We start from the raw sequence: 25,495 nt of genomic DNA on the forward strand, positions 1-25,495 counted from the left end.
TTTTGTCTTACAAACGTTTTTAGTTCCTAAAGTTTATTTTGACTATTCTAAAGAATTTTCATTACAGAAATGTGATGTCATAGTTGTGCTTTTTTTTTAAAAAAGATCTACCAAAATAAAATCCTGTACTTACCATCTTTGAAGATGCAATGCTACAACATAATATTTAGAATGTAATAAAAATATATGACTGTATTTATGGACCTTATTAATGTCAGCACAGTGAGTATTTTTAGTCCATACAACTGAACGTTTTACTGTACACCTCACTAACCCATCATGTCCATCTAGATGAAATGTGTCAAAGTGAAGCTTTATAATATAATCATGCATAATTCATTATAAAAAAAACATCACAACATACAACTCTAGATGTAGTGAAACAAAATGCTGCGTTTAATGTTTACAATCAAAAAAGTTAGACATCATTCATTACTGAGGAGAATGAATGCTGGAAACTTTATTGGCCATAATTACTGTTTAAGAAATACAATATACAAATTCATAAGGGTTCAGGAGGAAAGAGGCAGGTACAAAAGAGATGAGGGGAGCCGAAAGGCAGGGAAGTAAGGCTTGATATTTCACCAGGTTTGGTTTGTAGTGGAGAAGTAGGGATGGCTGGAAGAAGAGAGAACAGTAAGCAGAGAATAACAGACAGAGGGGCATGATGGTGTTTATTCCTACAGTGTCACTGAGGGCTTCTCTGTATTTTTCAAAAGAATATTAAAAAAAAATACATAACAGAAAAAAATTAAAATGAAATGAAGTATAAAAAAGGAAGTTAAAAGGAAAAAAGTCAACATTTTTATGGAGGAAAACAGGCAGTTAGCCACTTCAAGTAGAGGGATTTCCCAGTGTCCAGTGTTGTGGTAAGGGGCGGGGTGGCTGCGGGAGGGTGGACTCCAAACAGACTTTTCTGGTGAACATTTACCATTAGCTGTGCTTAACCCTAACCCTTAATCTCCTAAAATCTAAACCACTAAACCCTCATCATAACCTAGGCCAAAAAACTCAAGTATTTCACCCTAACCATGGGATTGTTTGACAACTGTTCGCCAGAAAGGTCGGTGTGTGTCCTCCGGTGGTCAGGGCAGGCAGTGGGAAGAGGGCGAGGGTAGTCAGGGAGGGGGGTATCTACATCAGCAAGCAGGGTGTCCGCCCTTGGGGGACTCCACCGTCCATCTTCTCAGCCTCTAAGATTATCCTCTTGAACACCTCCACTGCGGTCTGCCACCAGAGAAGCAAGAGATGCAAGAGATGCCGTTACTCACAGCTACAAACTATCTGCTACACAACCAATTTCTATATACAAACATACAAAACAGACCTGTGTAGATTATTCTGTCATTCTACCAAAGTGGTTCAAAGACAGCGTTTGGACTTTTAACTGGATTTTAGAATAAAATCTTTTTGCTCTGAGTGACGCTTTAATCGTTTGTTTTTAATAAAATAAATATAATTAAGGTAAACATTGTCACTACTAAAACAAGCATAACGCTAGTGAAACTGTACAAATGTTTCAGTGGTGACAATTTTAGCTCATTTTGAGCAGAACTCAAAAATGCTAGTCAGTACATGACTAATAAACAAAGGTTTGAACAGCTGTACACACAAAATCATGATATTTTTCATTAAAACACAAAAAAGTTACTTATTTGCAGAAAATGTTTTTGGAAGTGACAGTTCTTAACAATGGTTTTCAGACTTCAGGACACATTAAAACAATGGGATCTCACTGCCCACCACGTGGCCATATAGGGTCAGGGATGCAGTCTCATTTCCTGCTCTAAAATGCAGGGGTGTGGCTAAAATAAGTCTTCATCTATGGACTAAAACTTGTATGAACACCAGGGTGACATAAAAACCAGAGTTATTATAGTTTTGACATTTTTATTTTTATTTAGTTTTTCATTTTGGTTTTTGAATGCAGTTTAGTTTCAGTTAGTCTTAAGGGGGCATTAATGGGTTTAGTTATTTCATTTTCTGAAAAAAAGGAATAATTTTAATTTTTATTTAGCTTCAGATTTAGTTTTTAGTATGATGAACACTGATATCTGATGAGGGTAGAATAAAATTAACAGAACAGTAGACTCAGCCCAGCTTGGCTCCAACTTTCCTTAAAGACTGTCAAATACAGCAGGGATCCACTTCTAAACTCTCATTCATGAAGTGACAAACAAAACTAGAGAGTTTTTGTCAGTAATTGCATTTAGTTTTAGTTTTGCAGTGGACATTACAGTTTTGATTCAGGGTTTTTTTTTTTATTGAAAACACAAAACACATTTTCCACTGTTAGTTTTTATTTTAGTATCAACTACAATTAGCCTGATGAGAAGATGGAACAGCATTTTTTAAAGTTTTTAAAAGTTTTTATACTTAAAAATACTTCAAAGAAAGTACCTTATAGATGATGATTTTGTATTATATATATATATATATATATATATATATATATATATATATATATATATATATATATATATATATATATATATATATACACACACACACACACACACACAAACTTATAGCTTATTACTATCTCAATGAAGACCTTGGGTTTAAATATATCATAACATAATCCTCATAAAAATCTAAAGTCTGAATACTTGAATTTTTTTTAAATAATGTTTTTACTGTGGGACTGCAGTTTGAACTAATTCAGTAAAATGCTTCATATAAAAATAAAACAATATAATAAACAGAATGGAATGACACCATGTTAGTGTGTCTAGAAGCACTTCTATTACAGAGTGCATTACTAACCCAGGTGAACTCACTGCAATTAGCAAATGTTTTTTCTCCCCCAGTTGACTCCTATGATTAATTGGAAAAATAGCAGCAATAATTCTGCAAAATTACAAGAGCAGTCAGCTTATTGCAAATGATCTGGCTGTTCTAAATAAACCAAACAAGATCCACTATGAATCAGAATAGCATTTTAATTTAACCCCTTAAAGTGGCAACAATAAGGACTGCATGTTTATTATTAAATTATTACTCTATTCAATATCTACAATGTAGGGGAGGAAAAATGTAGATACTTATAGTAATTATGATAAATGATGTGACAGGATGCTTTTCCAAGCATATTGTGATTAGTTAGTACTTAAAAAGCACTGCAGGTTTCAACAAAAACTATTAGCCCTGTTTAATTTAATTTAGTGCAGTTACGTGAAACATGGGATAAAATGATGTATTTTTCATAGTAATGTGGCACTGCTGGCTCTTGTCTGGCTTTGTTCCAACAAAATACTGTGATGTATATTGTGAAAAGTTATATTTTTGCCATATCTCCAACCCCGTAGTACTATGAATTATTCAGTAACTACTATGAAACATGCGAGTTAAGAGTGAGGAACTGAAGCATCGGCCTGTATGTGGGTTTATGAGGTTAAACTGAACATGTAATATTGAACCACTCACAGCCAAAGCAACAATTATCATACTCATCATTTCAGTGAATTAATTAATATGCAAAATATAAAAGGCACTATGAAATAAACCCAAAGTAAATTGTACTGTTTCTGTCTCAAGAAGCAAGATAACAAATTATCAGTGCTTTTGACTCAAAGTCAGCTCATATGGAGTGGCCACGTTCTTCGGCTTACGCAGAGCAGGCATAAACACTACTGCACTGTCACGCAGCCCACCAGAGAAACTGGAACTGTGATATTCAATTAGCAGCTTGCACACTGTTTTTCTCTCTGGGGTTGCTGGATCTCCAGGCTATGCTGGTGCTCAGAAAAGAGGCCTACATGTATGGGTTGGGACAAGGGTTTGTATCCCCTCCTCTTTCTGGTTCTCCTTAAATCTGAGGTCGGATCTAGAGAGCAGCGCGAGAGGCTCGGTAGGAGTTTATGTAACAGCTAAAGCCCACAGGGCAGACTGAAGCACTGTCACTCTCATCTAGCTGTAAATATGAAATGTCAGGGACTCGCTGCGAACAACAACAGTCGTGATGAATAGAGACAAGGATGTAATTCTTCATTCACAATCTAACGAGGTTAAAATTACAAGTCTGCTTACAAGCTTAGTATATTATTGTAATTGCTGCTCTGAATGGCTGAACAGAATGTCTGGTATGCTCCTTATCTGTATAGATTCTGAAAGTAAGCCTCGTAAAAGCTAACAATGATAACATGCAGCCTCAGACTCAGCATTTGCGGTCCTAGACACGTGTAGTATACATCCATACTCACTCCTTCCCTCTCCCTTTCTCACACTGCAGTGCATCTCAGCATGCTAATGCATGACCTCATTACCATAGCAACTGCTTAGCAACCAACCCCTGCCCTTCAACCCCGTTCATCTGCACTGACTCCAAGTGCTCACATTCCTCAGAGAGACACACATTCAATGTGAAGAAACGTTTGCTTAGTTTTTGGAATCAGTAGTGATCCAATATGATCTCGATCTTTCTGATGAAGCGCTGTGCTAACCTCAGATCAGCAATTCTCACACGGATCTTTCCTATTCCCTGTGGAAACCCAGTCAAATCTTCCAAAAGTACTGCGAAACCAGACTGAACATGCTGGGTGAGAGACGAGTCTACACAGACAGAATCAGGGACATGGAGTACATCACTTGCCTCTCCTTCCTGAGCTCCAATATACTGCAGCTACGCACTCAGTAATAAGTGTATGAAGGACTGAGTGACTGCTGGGCGTACAGGGAAAAGGTTTTAGGCATGAAACTCGGCCCAATATGCCATCTCGGATAAATTTTAAAACTCATAACCCATCACTGTGGGAGCGCGCAGCACCGCTTCCCCTATCCAGAGAGTAAGTCTAAAAAACACTTGCACAAACTTTAAACTAGGTGAGCTTTTAAAACTGACAAACTGAGTTCTCTAATAAAAGCGTTACGTCAGAGACAGTGAGAGAGACATGGAGAAACTGTATATCTATGTGAGTTTTATTTGGAAGGGGGATAAAGTGTGACCTGAAGAAGTTTGTTACCTGGTTCTCTTTTGCAGAGGACTCCATGAACGCTGCGTTCCATGATTCTGCCAACGCTTTGCCTTCTTCACAACTGATAACACTAAGACAGAAGAATGTGCATAAGGTCAGAGGATGTGAGAAACTGTCATCAGATTATGTTGTTTGCTCTCTCTATTGAGTACTTCTTGCAGGCCTTGTCTGAAACTGCTTTATCCATTTGTCAAAATGCTAGAAGTACTGTGCAAGTCAGATTCCACCCTTTATTTATTTTAACCAATGCCAACCAGCCATTACAGGAGATTAGATATAAAGATAATCCACTTGTAGGATTTAAGAGGAAAGTCAATGGTACATAAGTGAAAACTGTTTTTCGTTAGTGAAAATTATAGATAAAATTTGATTTCTAACAAACATGCAGGACCTGTTAGACACCAAAACTGTCACCATCAATAAACAGTACTTAAAGCTTTCATCTTTGAGAGAGAGGAGAAAATCAAGCTCCACTCTTTCTTCAGATATGAAAAATACACAGGTGTTTCTGTCCATCTTTCTACTGTGAGAAAGGCAATTCAACGCTATGAATGTGTTTATTTGGATTATGAGAAGCAGAAAATGCAACCAACTTCTAAGACTGGAAATGTGGAAGAATATCCCTGCAGATTTCTCTGTAAAACTGAAAGCAAGTCTCTGAAAAGAATGGAAGCTGTGATTAAGGGTGGACAATTGTTGATACTATATTTACCTAATGAAAAATGACTAACATATATAATGGCAGTTCTGACTAGAAATTAAATAAATTAAGACTGGTCTCTGAGTTTTGTACAGTACTATAGATTTTCAGCACATTTTAATGTAATGTAACTGGCAGCCAAAATCATCAGATCAGTCAGTCTAATTGGATTTGATAATCAATACTAAATCAAAACTAAACATAAAATAGTCACAAGAGTAGGCCCAAAAAAAAAAAACCAAAAAAAAACCCCCAAAAAAATCAACACGTCAGCATATGAACAAAAAAAGTACAAATGAAATTGATTTTTCTGTAGCATTTTAAAGTAATATGCAGCCTGACCTATCTTCCATAACCTATACTGTTATTTCTTTATGTACTTAAACTGTGCAATGTTCAGCTGCGTGGTCTACAAAATTACAAAGATTAGACTGGACTCTCTATCGGCTCATACTCTGTACTATGGAACTTGCATTTGTATCGGGGTCAGAGAACCTGACTGAGACATCCCTTGTTCATTTACTGATTAATTTACATAACTCTATTCTTTTTAAAAACACAGTGCTAAAAAGGAAAGCATTTCAGCTGTTGTTCAGGCTTCTACAGCAAACTGCAGTTTAGCTGCATGACCTTTAATGAACCAGTCTCTGCAGAGTAGAAACCCCACTCTAAAGCATGCTGTACAGCAGTGGGGCAGCAGCTTTGAGAACCCTGCGGTCAGCCTGCAGTCCCCTCTTCATTACTTCCTCTGCTGGGGGGGGGGCTGCAGATTGGATGGCAGATAAAGCTGAACGTGCCACTCTATATGTGTACTGCTTTATGTGGCCTATCGACAAAACTCTAATGGAGCTATTGATCCAGCAAGGCTGTAGATAACATGCACATACATACTAAACACACACGCAGACACTGACACACACTCCCACTGCAGTCAATCTGGAGCCTGAGCAGGTTCAGGACATTGTTTATTGTACTCAGAATGTCCACCTCAGAGCCTTGAGTAACCAAAAGAAAGCAAGATTTGGGAAATGTAGGCCTCAGCAAGTTTCCCATCACAGGATTTGGACACAAGCTCATGAAAGGTACGCTTTAATAAAGATGCCCTTGTTAAGAAGAGTTGAGAGTACGGCCTGACCCATATATTAGTTAGCTATTAATACTGTCGATTACTGAGGTCCAGCAGAATAATTGGTATGAGTACCGTAAAGAAAACTGTTCACTTTTGATGATAAGGATTACTAAAGTGGCCATCATCATCTGCCTACCTCAATCACAGCAACACAGGTAAATTTGCTGACAAATTATATATATATTATGTACATTGAATTTAGGTGTTCCAATCACTTCCTTGGCCACAGGTGTATAAAACCAAGCACCTAGGCATGCAGACTGCTTCTACAAACATTTGTGAAAGAATGGGTCGCTCTCAGGAGCTCAGTGAATTCCAGTGTGGTACTGTGATAGGATGCCACCTATACAACAAGTCCAGTCATGAAATTTCCTCGCTACTAAATATTCCACAGTCAACTGTCAGTGGTATTATAACAAAGTGGAAGCATTTGGAAACGACAGCAACGTAAAACAGGTCACGTAAAATGATAGAGCGGGGTCAGCGGATGCTGAGGCGCATAGTGCGCAGAGGTCGCCAACTTTCTGCAGTCAATCGCTACAGACCTCCAAACTTCATGTGGCCTTCATGTGGATTTCCATGGCCGAGCAGCTGCATCCAAGCCTTACATCACCAAGCACAATGCAAAGCGTCGAATGCAGTGGTGTAAAGTGCCGCCACTGGACTCTAGAGCAGTATAGAGGTGTTCTCTGGAGTGACGAATCATACTTCTCCGTCTGGCAATCCGATGGACGAGTCTGGGTTTGGCGGTTGCTAGGAGAACGGTACTTGTCTGACTGCATTATGCCAAGTGTAAAGTTTGGTGGAGGGGGGATTATGGTGTGGGGTTGTTTTTCAGGAGTTGGGCTCGGCCCCTTAGTTCCAGTGAAAGGAACTCTTAATGCTTCAGCAGACCAAGAGATTTTGGACAATTTCATGCTCCCAACTTTGTGAGAACAGTTTGGGGATGGCCTCTTCCTGTTCCAACATGACTGCGCACCAGTGCACAAAGCAAGGTCCATAAAGACATGGATGAGCGAGTTTGGTGTGGAAGAACTTGACTGGCCAGCACAGAGTCCTGACCTCAACCCGACAGAAACACCTTTGGGATGAATTAGAGCGGAGACTGCGAGCCAGGCCTTCTCGTCCAACATCAGCGTCTGACCTCACAAATGCTCTTCTGGAAGAATGGTCAAAAATTCCCATAAACACACTCCTAAACCTTGTGGAAAGCCTTCCCAGAAGAGTTGAAGCTATTATAGCTGCAAAAGGTGGGCCGACATCATATTAAACCCTATGGATTAAGAGTGGGATGTCACTCAAGTTCATATGCGTGTGAAGTCTATACATGGAAATTAAGCTGCAAAAACAGCGCATTTTAAATGTATTATTCTTTCTGTGAGTTAGATCCGAACACATTTACATATATCTGCCTACTCAGCCTAAAGCAGTTTAGCCCCACCCAGCCATTCATGTCCAAGTTATGGAAGTTGTGGAGTGTTCCACCTCTGCGTGCTTTTTGAAAGAGGCACAGCGTAGTAACTAACAACTAGTACAGGGTAGGCAATCACAACACAGCTCATTTACATATATCAGTTTTAAAAGCTCAATAACAAAAACAGCTTGTTAAATTCTAGGGGATAAAGAGAGGTTGGAGATTAGTCATGTAAAATGAACTACAACCATTTTTGGTACATAAAACTACAAAAACAATTCAAGTAGACCTTGAGGGAGAAATAAAATGCTAGGAAAATAAAGGATATGTTGCTTTTTTTTTATTTCCACATTAGTCAGGCCCTAGACAGGAGTGTGTCCAACAGTGTGCTTCCTTATGGGCCTGGTTAGAATCTGAGCCAAGCCATTCTGATCAACATGACCAGTTTCTGTCTCCATTAACAGCACACAAGAGACTCTTAAATAGCTACATCATGAAATCCATTTCAACAGTCGGGCCGCAATGACTGGTAGACAAACTCCATAATGCTGATTATGGACAAAAAACACTGACCTGAGGGAACACATGGGGTGCGCTATAATGTTAGATGGCAGATGTCTACAAATCTGGACCTTTGGAGTTTGCTGTCACTGGTAGTTCTCACACTATGTAACCAATTAGTTACATCAATACTTCCATTAAGTACCATAGTATTAGAAAATACTAGACCAGAAACTGGATTCAGTGTAGTGGTGGGTGATACAGCAAAAATATACTATCATGATGCTTTTTCACAATACACAATATGTTTCACAATATTCTGACACAGACTTAATGCACTAGTAGTGCCACATTTAACAGCCATACAATGATGTTTTATTTATGATGTTTTACACCCTGCACTGCCCTAAATCCAATAAATAGTAATAATAAGTAAGTAAACAGTAATAATTCTGCTCTCTTCGTAATGAAATGTGGAGTTGGACAGTGTTTTTAAGCATGGGAGATATCCATGATATGCTCAGAAAAGCGTATCACAATAACAAAAATTATCACGATAACGTTAAAATATCGTCATATTGCCCACCTCTAATTCAGTGTCCAGATCTGAAGACCTCTGCTCTATAGTGTTCATATGATACACATGGCCATTGCAACAGATTGTAGTACGTTACGGGGCGATGTGGCTTCTATTGTTTTGATGCGACATAACAGAAGAAATCGCTTTTTGCACAGACGGTGCTTTTAATGATGGCAGTGGCGAAGAAAGAAGAATTAAGGCATAATAGATAAATTAGTTGAGTAATGACAGATTAATCGATTATAGAAATAATCGTTAGTTGGAGCCTAGTCCATACAGAAAAGGGGAGCAGTCAGCTCTCTAAGCCTTTAAATCATTTTGTAGGCCAATTTCATCACATAAACCAAGCATCAAATGCTAGAAATAGATTCTCATTCAGAAATAGTCTTTTTTTCATTATACAAGAGCTGCAAACAGAGACATCCACTATAATGTTGCCTAATGGTGGATGTGAATTCTGACTGCTAGGATGCTGAGACTCTGAGATGGATGTGCTGACTGCACCAGACTCAGCCTCTCTTTTCCTGCATAAAACAGTCAGAGAGATCGATACCGTACAATCCACGATGCTTAATCGAAGCATACAGCTCCCAAGTGCTGAGCTTCAAACTGCCGAGCCACTGTGGGTGCGTGAGAGAAAGACAGAGAGACTGAGTGTGTGTGTGCGTAGCAGAATGGAAATTAGGACTTAAGCCAGAAATAATTTAAGTGGGAATCACAAGTCATTTTGCCCAGGGCCAGGCTGTGTGTGAGGATTTTATTGAAATGAGGCTTTTGGTTTTCAGCAGAGAGAAAAGGAAGAGAAAAGGTGTGAAAAATTCAGACACTGGGCAGCCTGTCTCTGCTTTAATGAGGGGGAATTTTCATCCATTACTTCATATCCCGTGGAATAGTGTTTAGAGCCAACCCCCATCTATTCTATTTCCTGTTTATCCCTTTGTTGTACACGTTTTTTTTAATGTACCTCCTCAGCAGCCTCTTAAATCAGACACAATGGTGTGACCGTTTCCTGGGTTAGGTCACACTCTATGTAAAGCTTTTCAAAATACTCACTGCAAGTCTTACTATAAACTACCTTGCTGTAAAATCTGACAACAACAACCACCATGACTAGAAGCTCTCTATCAGCCAAGAACAACCGTCACAGCGTGTTCCCTGCTCGTTTTGGGAGCTGATGCTGGGACTCAGTCTGACCTATTTATGTGAGCACAGGGGCATCTGAGATCAGACAGCTCCTCTCTCTCCTCTCTTCCACTTACATCTCTCTATACGTATATCATGGACCTCACATGTTGATGACAAGGCCAGACTTGACAGATGTGAGCGAAAGCAGGAAGGTTTGTTCAAGAGATCAGAGTACACCACTTGCTTTCTTTTACAGGGCAGTTTTAGTCATATAAGGAATTCCTGTGCAAAAAGCTCACTGCTCTTTCAATCAGTAAGGATGTGAATTCTTAAAGCTCACGCTCAAGCTCGCCCCTTTGTCCAATTCAATAATCTCTCAACGACGCTCCTTGGACCAATATACAGATGAGTCACATAAAAATCAAGTGGATGGCTCAACCTAACACTTCCTAATGGAATTCATTATTGCCAATAAAGAGGAGTTAAAATGTTACATGACTGTAATTATAAAACAAGCTTACGTTGTTCAAACCTATGATTCAAGAACATTGAGGTCCTCTCTTTGCAAATGGCATAAAAACAACTTTTTCTTTTCTGATACTGATACTAAAAGTCTATTCTGGTCAGGTGTTTACTGTTTAGAAGCTTTTAAGATTTAAAATGAGCTTCTCTTAACTGAAGCTCTTCACTTAAGATGAGGTTAAGCTAGGTTATGGTGCTCAAACACTCTAATAGCCCACAGGAAGAAATACACAGCTTACATCACATCACACATTGTGAGTGTTTGCTGTTTCAGATTGGATAAGATTCATTCTTTTTTCACCTCTAATATTCAATCCAGCATTTTCTGCTGATATCAGCCTGATTCCAATACCCATTGATATAGATATCTCTAGGTGTCATGTGACCTGGCATTGTGCAGATTATTTATGCGGTTGACTGTGTACGTCCCTAATGTGTAAAGTGTGCGTACATGACTTACCGCTCCATGTGTAGGTCTTTTTTATTTCCCACCAGCATTATGGGTACTCTAGATAAAGACAGAAGAGACATCTCACTACATGGCATTGGGCTTTATAATGTATTTTTCATTTTATTGTTCAAACATATGTAGTACATAACCATTCAGAAACCACAAAGATACTTACTGTACTTTACCCACCATATCCAACAATTTTTCATGAATAACTTTTACTACTTCAAAACTGTGAACGAGAAAAGGAGAGAGAATGTGTATTACATTAAGGCTATAGAAGATGTGTTTAAATGAAGTGATCACAAGGCCATCAGTAGCTGCCTGCAGGAGAGAAAACTGTTGAATTCCTTCCAAATCTAGAATCCACTTGGCATGCAAAACCACAAAGAAAAAAAAATGCCACAATATCTGAACAAAATCCAGTTTGCTACATGAAGCATAACCTGTTTGAGACTTGTACATGCGCTTGCCATTGCAGCAACCTTGTCTGGGTCAAAGCTGGATGTACAGGAAATCAATAATGTACAGAATATCCTGTAACACTCAGGAACTGCTACCATGAGCACATTTTCTATATAGCAGATTATTCCACAAAACCATTAGAGTGATCACTGTAGTCACTGGCTGTATTCTTTCTCATCTCTACTGAACTCTGGACAGATATGCAAAATTACTGAGTTAATCCTAACACTCACAAAGGCACATAAGAATGAGCACAGCAATGTAAGACTTTCTTCTTTCTTTCCTTCATTTTTCATAAACATCAAACTCTAAGTGGCTCAGCATGTCAGAAGAATACATCACACAGCGAGCAAGGGGAGTCAGGCATGTTTCAGTGCAGACAATTTAGACTATTCATTTGTCTTTATGTGAGTCGTCCCAACAGAGGTAAATGGGCAACCTTTCTGCATTAATGATCACTGAATTCTCGTTAGGAATAACTCCACTGAAATCCCCATTTACATTAAGGTTTAGGGTAAATAAAGGTCTTTGATGGGGTTGGTTCCCATAGACGTTTTCTGCAGAGAAAACTAGGACTTTCCCAGAAAGCTCAGGGGACCACAGGACAGAGTCATTTGACTGTTTCGTGTGGAGAGCAGAGCTGATGAATTCTGCCCTTTTATACAGATCTGAGACCAGTTCAGTGCACGTTTTGTTGTAAGTGAGCTTTGGATCTAGATTTGACTTACAGAGGTTGAAACAGTAAGGCTGAGAAAGCTGAGCCAATTCAGCTCTAGTGCTCCACTAAATACATCTAGATTGATTAAATCAGTATCTTAAAAAGGTTTGAAGGTCCTATTAACGCTGATAATGGAGGCCACATGAGAGATTGAATTAGAGAGAGAAAAAAGAGAATGTAAAGCTTGAATGTAAAGAATGCTTGGATCTGTAGTTTAACTCAAACACAACCATGCCATTCTCTCCACCTAAAGAAACACTGTGCTCCATCTGGCCTTGCATAGCATGTGGGGCACCACTGGGACCTAAATTTGGAGCTGTAGGAGCTCAATTTATCTGCACAAGCTACTTGGGAGCCTTAATCTTTAAAGCTGAAAGTGATATCCTATTCCAATAAAACAGCTGAATTACACTGGACATATGAAAACATTACTAAATAAGAAAAAGGGATCCACGCATTACTCCTGTTTATCTACAGCACTATGACCCTGCCAGCAACTAGTTCTCCAAATCTGGAGCAAGTCATTCGCAGTACCATGCAAAGACTTAAGGAAGCTGATGTGTATGTTAGAGTTATAAAATATGTTTTATTCACAGATGCCACCATTATGCAAATATTCATTTCAATAACAATCACAGCTCACAAAAAGAGCCTTCCTTAAGAAATCTGCATACTACGAGAGACAGCATGACACAACTGTTTCCTTTTCTGATATCAATACGGATACTGAAACCTTGAGTATTTGATGATACTGATCTGATATTTCTTCTTTAAAGGGCCCATTTCATGGAAAAATCAGTAATGTATAAACATTCTTCAAGTTTCAAAATGTTTCATTCTCTACCCAGTCCATAAGTCCATTCATGTAAGCTAAGCTGCAAAATGAGCCATTTTGAAATCACTGTTTCTGTGATGTGACGAGAACCAATTCATCCTGCCCTGCACAGTCACACTGAAGTTCTATGGAGTGCTCCAGCTATAAGTGCTTTTTGAATGAGAAACAATACAGGTTCAGCCAACCAGAACAGAGGTCATTCATTTTGTATAAGTCTTAAAGGCACAGTAACAAAAACAGTCTGTTTAATTCTAAAGGATAAATAGAGGTTTGAAAATGGTACTGTAATTTTAAATTATTACCATTTTTGGTACATAAAACCACACAAATTTTACAAGCTCACGCCAACTGTAAAAAAAGAAAAATGTAGGATGAGCCTTTCAAAAACTGCAAGATTTGAAAATGAGCTAATCTTAATTGAAGTATTTGCTTAAGAATATAGCTAAACTACTCATCATGCCTAATCTACTTAAACGTTCTACTACCCCCCACAGAAAGAAATACAAAGCTAACAACATGACAGCACACGATGTGTGCTACCTGGCTAATTCAGCCATTTCACAGCATGTTCTATTTCAGGCTAAATGTGTTACAGAATTCATCCTTTTCTTGCCTTTGATTTCTGACACAGTATTTTCCGCTAAATACCAAGAGATGAATATGTTGTTCCAGCAAGGTCAAAAATGTCATAACGTTAAAGGCTATGAAGAATAACTCATAATTTCTCAACCTACCTTTTATTTGAGGTGACTGAATACACCAAAATGTAACCATTGATATCTATGGAATATGTTTGAGGGAAAATGGAGTATTCATCCTGAGGAGAAAGAAAAGGTTTAGTGAATCAAAGGAGCACTGAGGTAGTTCATTATGTAGGTTCAATAAATAGCATCAGTCAGCTGAGTGTCAGTTCATCAGTTCATTAGTTCAAGGCTTCGCTGTGATGTGAGTGTCTGCCTGTGCCCTGCTACCACTGCCCTTTCATATAGCCATGTTGGGCTTGCTTACGGCAGCGCATCCCAGCTCACTCAGCCGTATGACTTCTATTTCCAGCTCAACCACCCCTGCTTTGATTGAATTTGAACATGTCAATTGGTGGGCAACATAATGGGATGCTAGGGCCACATATCTAAATCAGTTACTGTGTGCACTGTGTATGTGTGGATAGCTCAGGGTCAATGCACTCTCTTACCTGCCCTGCTGTGTCGACCAGCTGCAGATGGTACTCTTGGCCATTGACTGTGATCATTTTAGTAAATGCTGCAGAGAGAGGGCGAGAAAAATTGTGAGACACAAAGAGAGAGAGAGAGAGAGAGAGAATGTGTGTATCTGCAGAATTCAGCTCTAACTCTAGTGAGAATCGATACAAGTGCAAAAAGTGAAGAAAAGAAAAAAGCAAAGCAGACAACGGTATCAGTCAACTGGTCTCCTGAACGAGCTCCCTGAAACTGAAGCCCAAACTGATAACCTATGCATTAGCACTGTGGCTGTTAAAGTAACCTAAAACTGCAAGCAGGGAATTTCAGAAGTGACAGTTATTTTACAGCAATTTGGACTGGAGAGCAAGTGTGTGACTGAGATGGATACGCAAAAATACTGGCTCTGGAAGGCTGTGCTTTATAAGCAAGTAATCACCTGGCATAAGAAGTGCAGTAACTTGCGGCAGGTTGAAGCTGTGAGTGTGATCTCAGAAGGCTGAAAATCTAAGGCACAGCCGCACACAACACTTTGAGGACATAGCACATCCCTGAGGACAGGGCTTGCCGCCAGCAGCAGCCAGCCCGACAGAACACAGGAGAAAATAGCTAAGCATGGAGCCAGTACGGTTAATACCTTTACTCAAGACTCCAGACTCATTGAGAGCAAATCACTTTCAACATAGTCCCACCTCACCCCACCCCCACCTTCTCCAAAGACAAATTAGCAAGTAAAATTACCAAAAAGAGGAAGTCATTCATCAGCAATAATGAAGCTATTTTGCCTACTGCACCCAGGTTGGGCCTGGCATTCCAAACAAGTTTGGCATGTAGAGGGAAGAGTACTGAATGGCTCAAATGAAGGCATGGAAAGACTGCTATGGTAGAATCCCTGTGTTACAGCATAAATAGTGATGCAGTGATACAGGAATTTTGGGCTGCTACAGATATTCAATAATTTTCAGGTACATATCTGCTGATGTCAACATGTAAACATTTGTAAAATGTAGACATTCAAACTAGATCCACTTGGATTGGTATTACAGAGAAAAGTACTTCCTTCATTTATTTATAGAGGCTTAAAAATGATACCAAAACAATTCTGATATCAGGCATCCCTAAGAATAAATATCAGCTCTTCACTCTTTCTGCCCAAGGCTAGAATAAGAGGAACATTTCAAGAATAAGTCACTTTCAATAAAGGGAAGAGTCTACTGAGTGATAAGCAAACACTCCACTGTGACCTTAAAAGAAACTGTCTCATAAAATACCTTATCAAATTTTTAAAGAACAGCGTGTAAATACATACCAAATATAGCCACACAAATGCCTCACAGGACAAAACCTTTCACTGGATAATAAATCAATGGACATCTACACTTAAATGTAACTCTGCTAAACTCTACTGCTTATATACTTTTTGCTTTTGCATTCTGGGATTATTTCAGGCTATGAGTAGACCACTACCAAACAGTGATTAAATAAGCATCAAAGGTAACAGCTGCCTCCCTCCCACAAACACACTATACGTTCAAAAGTCTGATGAACACCTGGTCATCAATGTTAACAATATTAATAACATATTAATCCACAGTCCAATTCTGTGGGTCTATAACCCTCTAGCCAATGCTTAGCATTGGACATGGTGACCTAAGGCTCGTGTGCTACCATCTCAGAGGGTCCCATTCTATTGGACAAGCTTTTCAAAGGAGATTATAAAAGCTGTGTGTGTATAATAAAACACTCACATCAGCAATAAGTGCAACTTAAAGTAGCTGAATTCACTAATTAAAATCAGTGTCAATACTTTTGGACACAGTGTATTTTCATCAAGTCTTTCCTGGAGGCAGTATTACTTCTATTCAGATGCCTAATGGCACTCCTTAGGGACACCTGCACTGACGCAACACACCTGATGCAAGTCATCAAGGCCTGAAATATTAGTTCATAAACTGCTAATGTTACAGCAAAGTTACTAGTAAAACTGTCTGTCACAGCTGGTTGAATTTATCTTTGCAGCATCTAAAGCCAAGCAGTGCTGATGTCTCCCTGGACTGGGACTGAGAATCATGGTCTTGTACTTCATGTTTTACTGATACTAATGTATGGAGAGATATAACACGGCTGATACTTCAGTCTGTTCTCTACATCATAACAACCACCACCATGCCACTAAGGACAGGCATTTGAGGACTGCAGCCACTACTGAGCAACATGTATCTTTATAACAACTTTATTTAAACAGGCTAACACTATGCAGACATTGTATGGTGCCAATCAGTGAATCGAACAGAACACGATAAAAAAGAGCCCACTAGCATATTGTCGCTGTCCAAAAAAACTGCTGTAAAGAGATTTTATTCCAAGCAATTTTGGGGCTCCACTGGGCATGAAATCTTTTCAAAATGTAAATGGCAGGTACTGTGTTCAAATTATGTAGAAAAGTGAAAATTTAAAGAGAGGAAAAAAGGGAGATTGTTTTGGGGAAAGCAACAATATCTAAAGTGTACAGATGAATAGCTGTATTAATACATATAACAAAAAGTGTGATAAACAATGAATGTTAGGCTATATTGTATGTCCTTGTCTTACTGTTAACCTTCTATTTACAGAACGCTGAATGAGGCCATGTTTAAAATTAGGGATGCACCAATTTGTGAATTGTGGGCTGCTGCTGATACCGATGCTGATGCGTAAATGTTTATAAAATGTAGAAACTGGGACTAAATGGAAATGGATTAGCATTAGAGAAATGTAATATTTATTTCTGTAGGATTACAAATGCAGTAAAATGACTAAACTGCAGAAATGTAAGATTAGTAGACCAGCATTACTAAAACAAACTGGTCTTCTGGAGTATAATCATACACGTCAATTTTTTAAAAGCAAACGTCTGCTGATAACGATATGTTTTCGATATCACTGTGCATCTCTATTTAAAATATTTAATTATTGCTGGATTTATTTAGCACTTTTATACTGATATAAGGAGTCTAAATTTAAAAAAAATCAGCAATGTCAGCTAAGGTATATTGTTTCTGGAACTCATATGATGAATGTTTTGCCATGGTATCATTTTGGCATCATACACCGTGATACTGCACTTAGTATTGGCATCGAAGTCAAAATGCTAGTGTCATGACAACCCTTCACACCACAAAACAAGCCACACACAAACAAACAAAAGAACAGAGTATGTCTGAAACACAGCAGTGTGTAATTTAGTATGTAGCAGAATGGAGGCTATACACCCAGCTGCGCTTCAGAGAGCCTCCAAGACGAAGTTCATTACTCCAACTGCAGTCTGTGCACTTCCCAAGGCACATACAGCTTCATTTAATTACCCAGAGTCTGGAGTTACACATGCTACATATCAAGGTCTAAAAATGATCACACTACTTCTAGAATTCTAGAAAATCTGCTGTAACACTTATAGCACAGCAAAGATAATCTGTATGAGCAGCATCCTGAGGATGTAGGCTGTCTTATTGATTTAGGCCTATATAATACAATGAAGTGCCAAAGATCAAAAACAGACCCAAAATTTAGGTTCAATATTGTGGTATGCAGAAATCATAAACCTAGATACCAAGATATGATAATAATGTACACTGCAATGTTAAATTTAACATTTCATTAAAGAGAGGTTAGATTATGGATGTGCATTCTGACTGCACAGTGTTCATTAAAAAATAAAAAATAAATCTGCACTACCATTAGGATGCTTAAAAAACTGCAAAAAAATGTAGCATGCAGAGGAATACATTTTAAAATATTTTTATCATTCAAAATAGCTTAGGTAAACTGGCAGGTCTTAATATCAAATGAGCAACAGAGGCTGTCTCTTCAAATGAGCCGAGCTAACAGTAGAGCTAACAGGTACAACGTTGGATGCTGATGAAGACTTTTATACATGGTATTTTCACCTGAGTGTACGATGTGCCAGCATCTCTATCTAGAAAAGATCAGCTGGCATATTTAGCCTACTTAGCGATAAAGCCTATCTCTGCCTTCTCTGTTGCGTCTTTGGCAAAGTTATACACTTGTTTCGTAGGAGCAAAGTATAATATAATGCACTTGCTTACTAGCAAATATTTTTGGCTATATTTGGCTGTTTATTTTTTCTATGTATAATTAGCTATCATGAGTTTACAACCCAACAATGGATGTACTGCTACACAGTATGGAAAAAAAAATAATAGTTTTTATAAAACACACACACACACCCACCCACACACACACACACACACACACACACACACCTCTTATGTTTTCAGACCTTACAGAATGAAGAATTCCTCTCTTACTGATCTAGGAACAGCTCTAAGTCTCCAAAGCCCAAACACTGAGCATTATAAAAAGCCATACGGCTGATAGGCAAGGCCAGAGTTGAAGGGGCTGAGCTTCAGAGCTGTGTGTAATCAGTGCGTATGTGTGGAGGAGTTGCTGACCCACTGCTGTATTAAGGGTCGTGAGGAACTCAGCGGTGGGCTGCCTTATTTAACTGTTCCCCACTAATCTGTCTGACTCACACACAGCATTACCTCACAAAGTCCTGCACACTACTTCCTCTGAGTAAGCCTGTGAAATACAAGTAAGCCGAGCAGCTTTGAAAATAACCACTGTAGCTGGCTTAAGGCATACACTAGGATCCCATGCAGGATTTTATTGAGGAGAATAAATACACATTTTATATATATATATTTTTTTATATATATATATATATTTTTTTTTTTTTTCCATTGACAAGTAATTCTAAATTATCTAATTGAATCCTGATGAAATCTGAAATTTCATGATGAACAAGCACTGTAACTGAATCAAATTGTTGTGAGGTCAGAGGTTTACAGCCCTCCTCAATACTGGACACTCAACATTTTAATATATTGCTGGAGACTCCAGATTTCAGTGTCTCCCCAACTTGTATTCATACTGTGTGGGAGTTACTCTGGGGTGACTGAATATATGAAATGTTTATGAAAAGACCAGTGGAGTAGCTATTAGAAGCTCCTCCAAGCCAAGGCTGAACTGCATTAGAAAGCAGGCAGTGCTTGAGCTGGCCCCTGCCATGCTGCTGCTGCTGCTGAACTCCATGTAAATAGCTGGTTGCGTCTGTCTCCTCAGTGCTCCCTAATGAGGAGAAATGCTGATTGTACCAGAGCGATGCAGAGCCACACACTGAGCCTCACACTGCCAGTACATCCACACTGCTGCCTTCAGTGAAGAGCAGAGGACAGAAATACACCTGGCCTCCCTCCAGGGCCTGCGGACAGCCCCACCAACAATCAAATCATACAGCAGCAACCGGAAGAAAATGAGGTCTGCTGGAAGGTGGTCCAAGCGGACATATTCAAGAGCACACATGCAGTCAGGCACGTGTGCATGCGCACACGCACATACATATATATGTTAGGGCTGCACAATATGAACACAATACCAGTACTGTGATTACAGTGTCACATATTGCCTTGCAATATATTAAAGCCACATTGGTAAATCAATAATGTGACTTTTGCTTTACTTGGATCAAGAGAATTTACCTTTATTGGATTACAGGAGTATCTTTATTCATAAAAACACCCACAGAAGCACTCTACTGGAAATGTGATCGCTGAAAAAGCCAACAGGACATAGTAAAAACATCTGCATATTGCAGCCTTCTGAGACATCACTATTTCAAAGGACGATACAGTGATAACGGTTAATAATTGGTACATCGTGCAACCCTAACAAATCTACAAAACATACACAAAACATGCACTATGACGCTTTGCCTATGAGACCAATTACTGGATCACTAGACAGGGCGTCTCCTCTGTCTCTGTCCCAGTCTGCTAGATTAATTAGGATGCACTTACTGTTTTCTATGGTTGGATCATATGAGTCCACAAACTGGCCCTCCACAAACTGTATTGTCAGTGAGGACTTCCCTGCAACACATGAAAATCATTATGAATCAATAGCTTTTGAAATCAGTCCATTCATCAGTTACAGCAAGCTACATTCACATACAGCCTACACAGAAAATACTTTCAGCTGAAGTGCGCTATGTAGTTTCTGGTAAATGTCAAGCGTTGCCCAGAGACCTCAGTATTACGTAACCCACTTCTTAGTGCTCCCAGTAATTTCTCATATAGGTTAGCCCTAGTGTTAACAGCTTAGAAACTACTCTGGACATACAATATTTGCACATTTCCACATTAAGCATTAAAGCAGTTTTAGCATTTCACATGTACCGACAGAAATAGACCAATGCTGCCTTTTGTCTTTCCTTTTGTCTGCTAATTTGTGTGTAGTGGAAGAGCGTGGAGCTGTAGTAGCAGCAGCACGAGATGTTTCACACTGATGTCTGCTGCCCGAGCGTGTGGGCAGAAATGTCCTGCAGCCTGTTGCTATAACAACCGCTCGCTCACATCGGCATTTGTAAAATGCGAGCCCTCATTCAGAGGGAAAAGCCCACAGGAACACAAGGGCACTCACAGAGGAAGACGCAGCTCACTGAGAGCTGAAGCTAATTTTTGCACTGTGTGGGAATGAATGTAACTGCAGTCTATTAGCAGGTTAAACAACAATGTTAAATGTTCACAGATTCCATCTCCAAAAGCTGTGGTATGGTGGAGGCCTTGAAAGAAGAATGAATGAGAGAATCAAAAGCAATTCGAAGACTGAATGCAACTCCATTTACTGATTCACAGCTTGTGCTTAAAATTTGCTGCAGAAAACGATAGTAACATTTTTCTCTGTTTAGAAGTCATAATGTTCAAATCATGCTTTCCTGTTCTCAGTAATACTCAAATCATGTTTTAATCTCTAATAACATATTACCTTTTGTTCACACTGGCCTCTGCTAAAACAATCATTTGCTGAAATGTGCTAAAACCAAAAAACATTTCTTCAAGTAAAAGATTAGATTCTGATTTCTAGGGAAACCTGAATAATGTATCAGATAAGTGAAGATGAAACCTGATTTGACTGCTTATCTAAACGCTTTCACATGCTGCAATTTCTGGAATGGCCTCAATACAAGAGTGGTTTCGAAACCATATAGATACCGGAGTCCTGAACCCTCTCAGCTTTAATGAAGACGCATGGAAATTCAAGCATCCTTCCTCTGCCCAACTATAAATAGGCACTGCGACAGAGTTGGTAGGGAGAGAGAAGAGGCATATAGCTCAGACTGCTCCATGTGTGACCCCATACAGAAAGAGAAAGGCCAGATGTGGGAGGGAGATTACACAAGGAACCACACAATGAAGGGAACGCAAATGGAGTTATCATACACTGCTATCGAGAAGAGCTGGAAACTCCTGATATGAGTGCAGTTGTACCATATTTTAAGACATTTAAAATGCACACTGATGAGTAGTATCTAGTTTACCACTGAGATGAACAATATCAGCAGAATGCCTAGAAGAGATATATTACCTAAGTGACAAATTACAGTGCCACAAGATAATAAATTCATTCAGCTCAAACGGAAAGAGCAGAATGAGGAGTAGGCAGCAGTGCATCATAATGCTACATGGCTGCTGGTCTTGTCTTTTTACGATATCTGAGTAAATAAGCTATTTAAACATCCAGATCTACTTTATTCTGGATTCTGTGGATAAAAGAAAGGGGGATTAAGATTGAGATTTCAAGAATATTGAAAATATACTTATAAAATGTGTGTCTCTTAAGTGTGTGTGTGGGCAATATCGCAAAAAGTAAAACATTTCCCACCCATATTAAAGAGGTGGTTAGTATTCTTTAACTACAAAAAATATCCACTATATGCTCAAAAAAACATTATGGCGTATCGCTATACTGATAAAACACTTTCATATTGCCTGTCTCTACTCTTCATCCTACGCTGCACATAGCAAACTAACTGAGCCAAGATATCCTGCAAGTCCTGCAAGACCAGAAATGCATAACTACGGGTAGAAAAAGTAATCTAATGACTTGTGACTGCTTCACTGAGGCGCCAAGTAATGGCACAACACAGCAAAAGTTAAACGCCCCCAATACAAAATGCAGGAGAAAATGATGCAGGCCTACCCTGACTGAAGCTTGAGCAAGCGACTTGGTGGTAGTACTGCAATGGCTGTAGTACGGAGCCCACCCATCTCCCCACCCAAAGACTGTGCTCAACTCCTGTGTCTTGATGCAATGTGTGCAAGCTCTCAGCACTGTGCCTCAACTAAACAATGCACATATCACTGTGTGCATGTATGTGTGACTGAAAAAGGATGGGGGAAAAATACACATGCAACCCTCACAAATCAAGCAATCAAACTACAATGTAGATCTTGATCTCAGGCAAAACCTTGAACCTTTACAGCCATTTGCAAAAAGAGTCCAAGTAATAAGTGGCTAGTGGTGACTGACTCTGTACAAGCCACACTTTTAGGCTGCCGTATATTATATCCATAGTGCAATCTCATCACACTCAGAGCTGCCTTTTTTTCCACTTTTGGCTCCCTAAGCAAATGATGGGCAGCAGTGAAATAAAGCAGGGCACACCCTTACTGCATAGTTGAGACTTCTCCAAGAATTCCTCCCCTAAAAGGTGGGGGTATATTATTATGGAAAATCTCATGGGACTCTCTATCGTTTGCATTACCTGCAGCGATGCCTTCTGGAGCTTTAATGTCCCAGTATTTCAGCCATACATCCACAACTGCCACGCTGTATGACTCACTGAAGAAATCTTTAGGCTAGCTATTCATTTAGCAGCTCATACAGCATTATCCGGCCCGTGGGAGAACATATAGGGTCAATATAGGGTTAATTCTGGCTGCCAGCGGTTACTTAAGGCAATGTTATCCATGAGGCTGAAGTTGGCTTCCTATTCGCCAGCTTCTTGTTGGAAATACCCCGTTCCACCTTAAACGGTAAAGCACCAGAATGTAACTGCTGCACCATTTAAGGTGGAACGGGAAATTTCAAACAAGAAGCTGGCACTATCCGACCTACACTGATATGGCCAAACCGCAAGATGAGCAATGTTTCTTGCAAGGTCATGGAAATCACCTCAAGTTATTTCAGTTGACGTCCTGTCACTTCTTAGCGTTCATTTTTATTTTCTGACACCTAGAATGTAACGTTACTCAAGGCCAAAACCAGCTAGCTGGCTATCTTAAACACATAAATACAATCGTTATATTCGGTGCAGTCGCAGATACAGCGCGCAGACAGTCACTTAAACCTGTCAGAAACACTGCTAGCATTTAGCCAGCTAGATAACGCCAGCTAGTTGGGTTACACACGTACACATAAGCTACATGCACAGGACTGAGGCGGAGTGTGTTACACACGAGTGACATGCAGCTGATTCCGTCCGTCCACCACAATACGAATCAATGAGCGCACAGCAGACGTAAGTGTCCGTCTTAAGCCAACAACGCTTGTCCAACGTACGTCCTGCCTCTACTCTACGCTACTGGATGGATCTGCTACAAGCCCCGAGGGCGGCCGTTCCTTGGGTCACCCGAAAAAGGCGAACTGTCTCCGTTCACAGGGACATCAGTCCTCGGCGCCACTTACCCACAGATCTGTAGCCCAGGACGGCAATTTTTCGAGATTTCGGCTGCGGCATCTTTTTTTTCTTCCCCTAGCAGCGACACCACACCAATATCGACATAAAGAGGGCTTTTTGGAGCCGTCGCTTTTACATTTACTCAGTCTGGTACGTAGCCTCGAAATCGTAAAAGTCCAAGAGCGGAGAAACGCGTCGATTCTTCCAAATTGTCCGAAATTCAATTAATTTAACGGAAAAGTATTCGAGCATCAGTATCCTCTCTGCGTCACTCCCCGAAGCAATCCTGCGTAAATTATTCAGGAATGTCTGCACTTGGTTGGTTGCAGGCACACTGGAAGGCGGTCTTTGCTCCTCACCTCGCATTCCTATTGGACGATGGATTCTCCGCGTTTTCATTCACAGGAAATTCATTGGATGTTTTGAGTTGTCATTGACGACAGCAGTAGTCTGCACGCACAGCTATGATGTACACATACGGCGAGGAGCTCGTTGTCTGTTTTGATGATACATTTGGCTGGGAAATGGTATGTTTTGCAAATAAACCGTTTTATTAGTGAGAAATAACGTAAAGATGCCAAAGTTTTCAGGCTTAACACATATTTCAAAATTAACCGAGAATCCCTTGAAACATTAAGGTGTCATTGAGTTCATCCGTTTTAACCCTTTGCTGGTCGCACTATTGCAATACAGGCTCGTTAGCAACGCAGCTGATGGCGGAGCTATAAATAATTAGATATTTCATGCAAAGATTTTTTTTTGAAACGCCAAAATGAACAGTAAAATGTATTACAGGAAATTACGATGCATAAAATCTCATACGTATAAGTTTTTATAGAAGCAGTCTTTGCTGACATCTACAGGACCTTCACCGCCATACAGCTTTCCATCACAACTAACTTCTCAAATTTCTAAATTTCCCAGCGATACGTTTCAAAATTAATACATAGCCTGTATTCGCTTTTTCCTTAAATGCCGTTAAGACAGCAGGTAACCCCCTATAATCACTTCTAAGTTTAAAAATCCATGACATTATGAATTTGTACGTACAAATCATGCGTTTTTCTCTGTGCACAAAACTGCTAAAATCTGCATCACTGGAGAACATTATAATACATGATCCTGCAGCAGCGCCGTCCAGATAACATGGAGAAGCACAGCAGGGAGAGGACAGCAGGTAGGAAGTGAGTGGGTCGTGCCACACCCTGACTGCGTCTCACACCGCATCATACCACACTAAGCAGCATGTCAAAAACGCTACCAGCAGATGCACGACGCATTAATTAATTCCCTGCTGCTATGTGTGTATGTGTGTGTACATGTGTCTAGTATAGTATATTAATGTGATTCTAGAGTAGAGAGTTTT

At 39.6% G+C, this 25,495-nt stretch overlaps 1 protein-coding gene across 1 annotated transcript; it reads right to left on the minus strand.

The window, feature by feature from the left end:
• Positions 1–373: 373 nt before the first annotated feature.
• On the minus strand, positions 374–24,414 carry rheb (Ras homolog, mTORC1 binding). Its single transcript, XM_036589663.1, has 8 exons — positions 24,138–24,414; positions 20,468–20,539; positions 14,606–14,673; positions 14,148–14,230; positions 11,571–11,627; positions 11,405–11,452; positions 4,962–5,043; positions 374–1,227 (listed from the first exon to the last, which is right to left on the minus strand). The coding sequence occupies exons 1-8, from the start codon at positions 24,187–24,189 to the stop codon at positions 1,135–1,137; spliced, it is 555 nt and encodes a 184-aa protein (XP_036445556.1). The 5' UTR covers positions 24,190–24,414; the 3' UTR covers positions 374–1,134.
• Positions 24,415–25,495: the final 1,081 nt, after the last annotated feature.

This window comes from Colossoma macropomum, unplaced genomic scaffold (genome assembly GCF_904425465.1).
Source record: "Colossoma macropomum unplaced genomic scaffold, Colossoma_macropomum, whole genome shotgun sequence".
NCBI classification, from domain to species: Eukaryota; Metazoa; Chordata; class Actinopteri; order Characiformes; family Serrasalmidae; genus Colossoma; species Colossoma macropomum.

What these genes read in the sequence shown, in the direction of transcription:
- rheb (XM_036589663.1), bottom strand. Translation starts at nt 24,189, where the DNA reads ATGCCGCAGCCGAAATCTCGAAAAATTGCCGTCCTGGGCTACAGATCT. An exon ending in TGGTCGACACAGCAGGGCAG is followed by an intron (nt 14,231 to 14,605) that starts GTAAGAGAGTGC and finishes CTTTCTCCTCAG; the next exon opens with GATGAATACTCCATTTTCCC. An exon ending in CCTCTGCAAAAGAGAACCAG is followed by an intron (nt 1,228 to 4,961) that starts GTAACAAACTTC and finishes CTCTGGTGGCAG; the next exon opens with ACCGCAGTGGAGGTGTTCAA.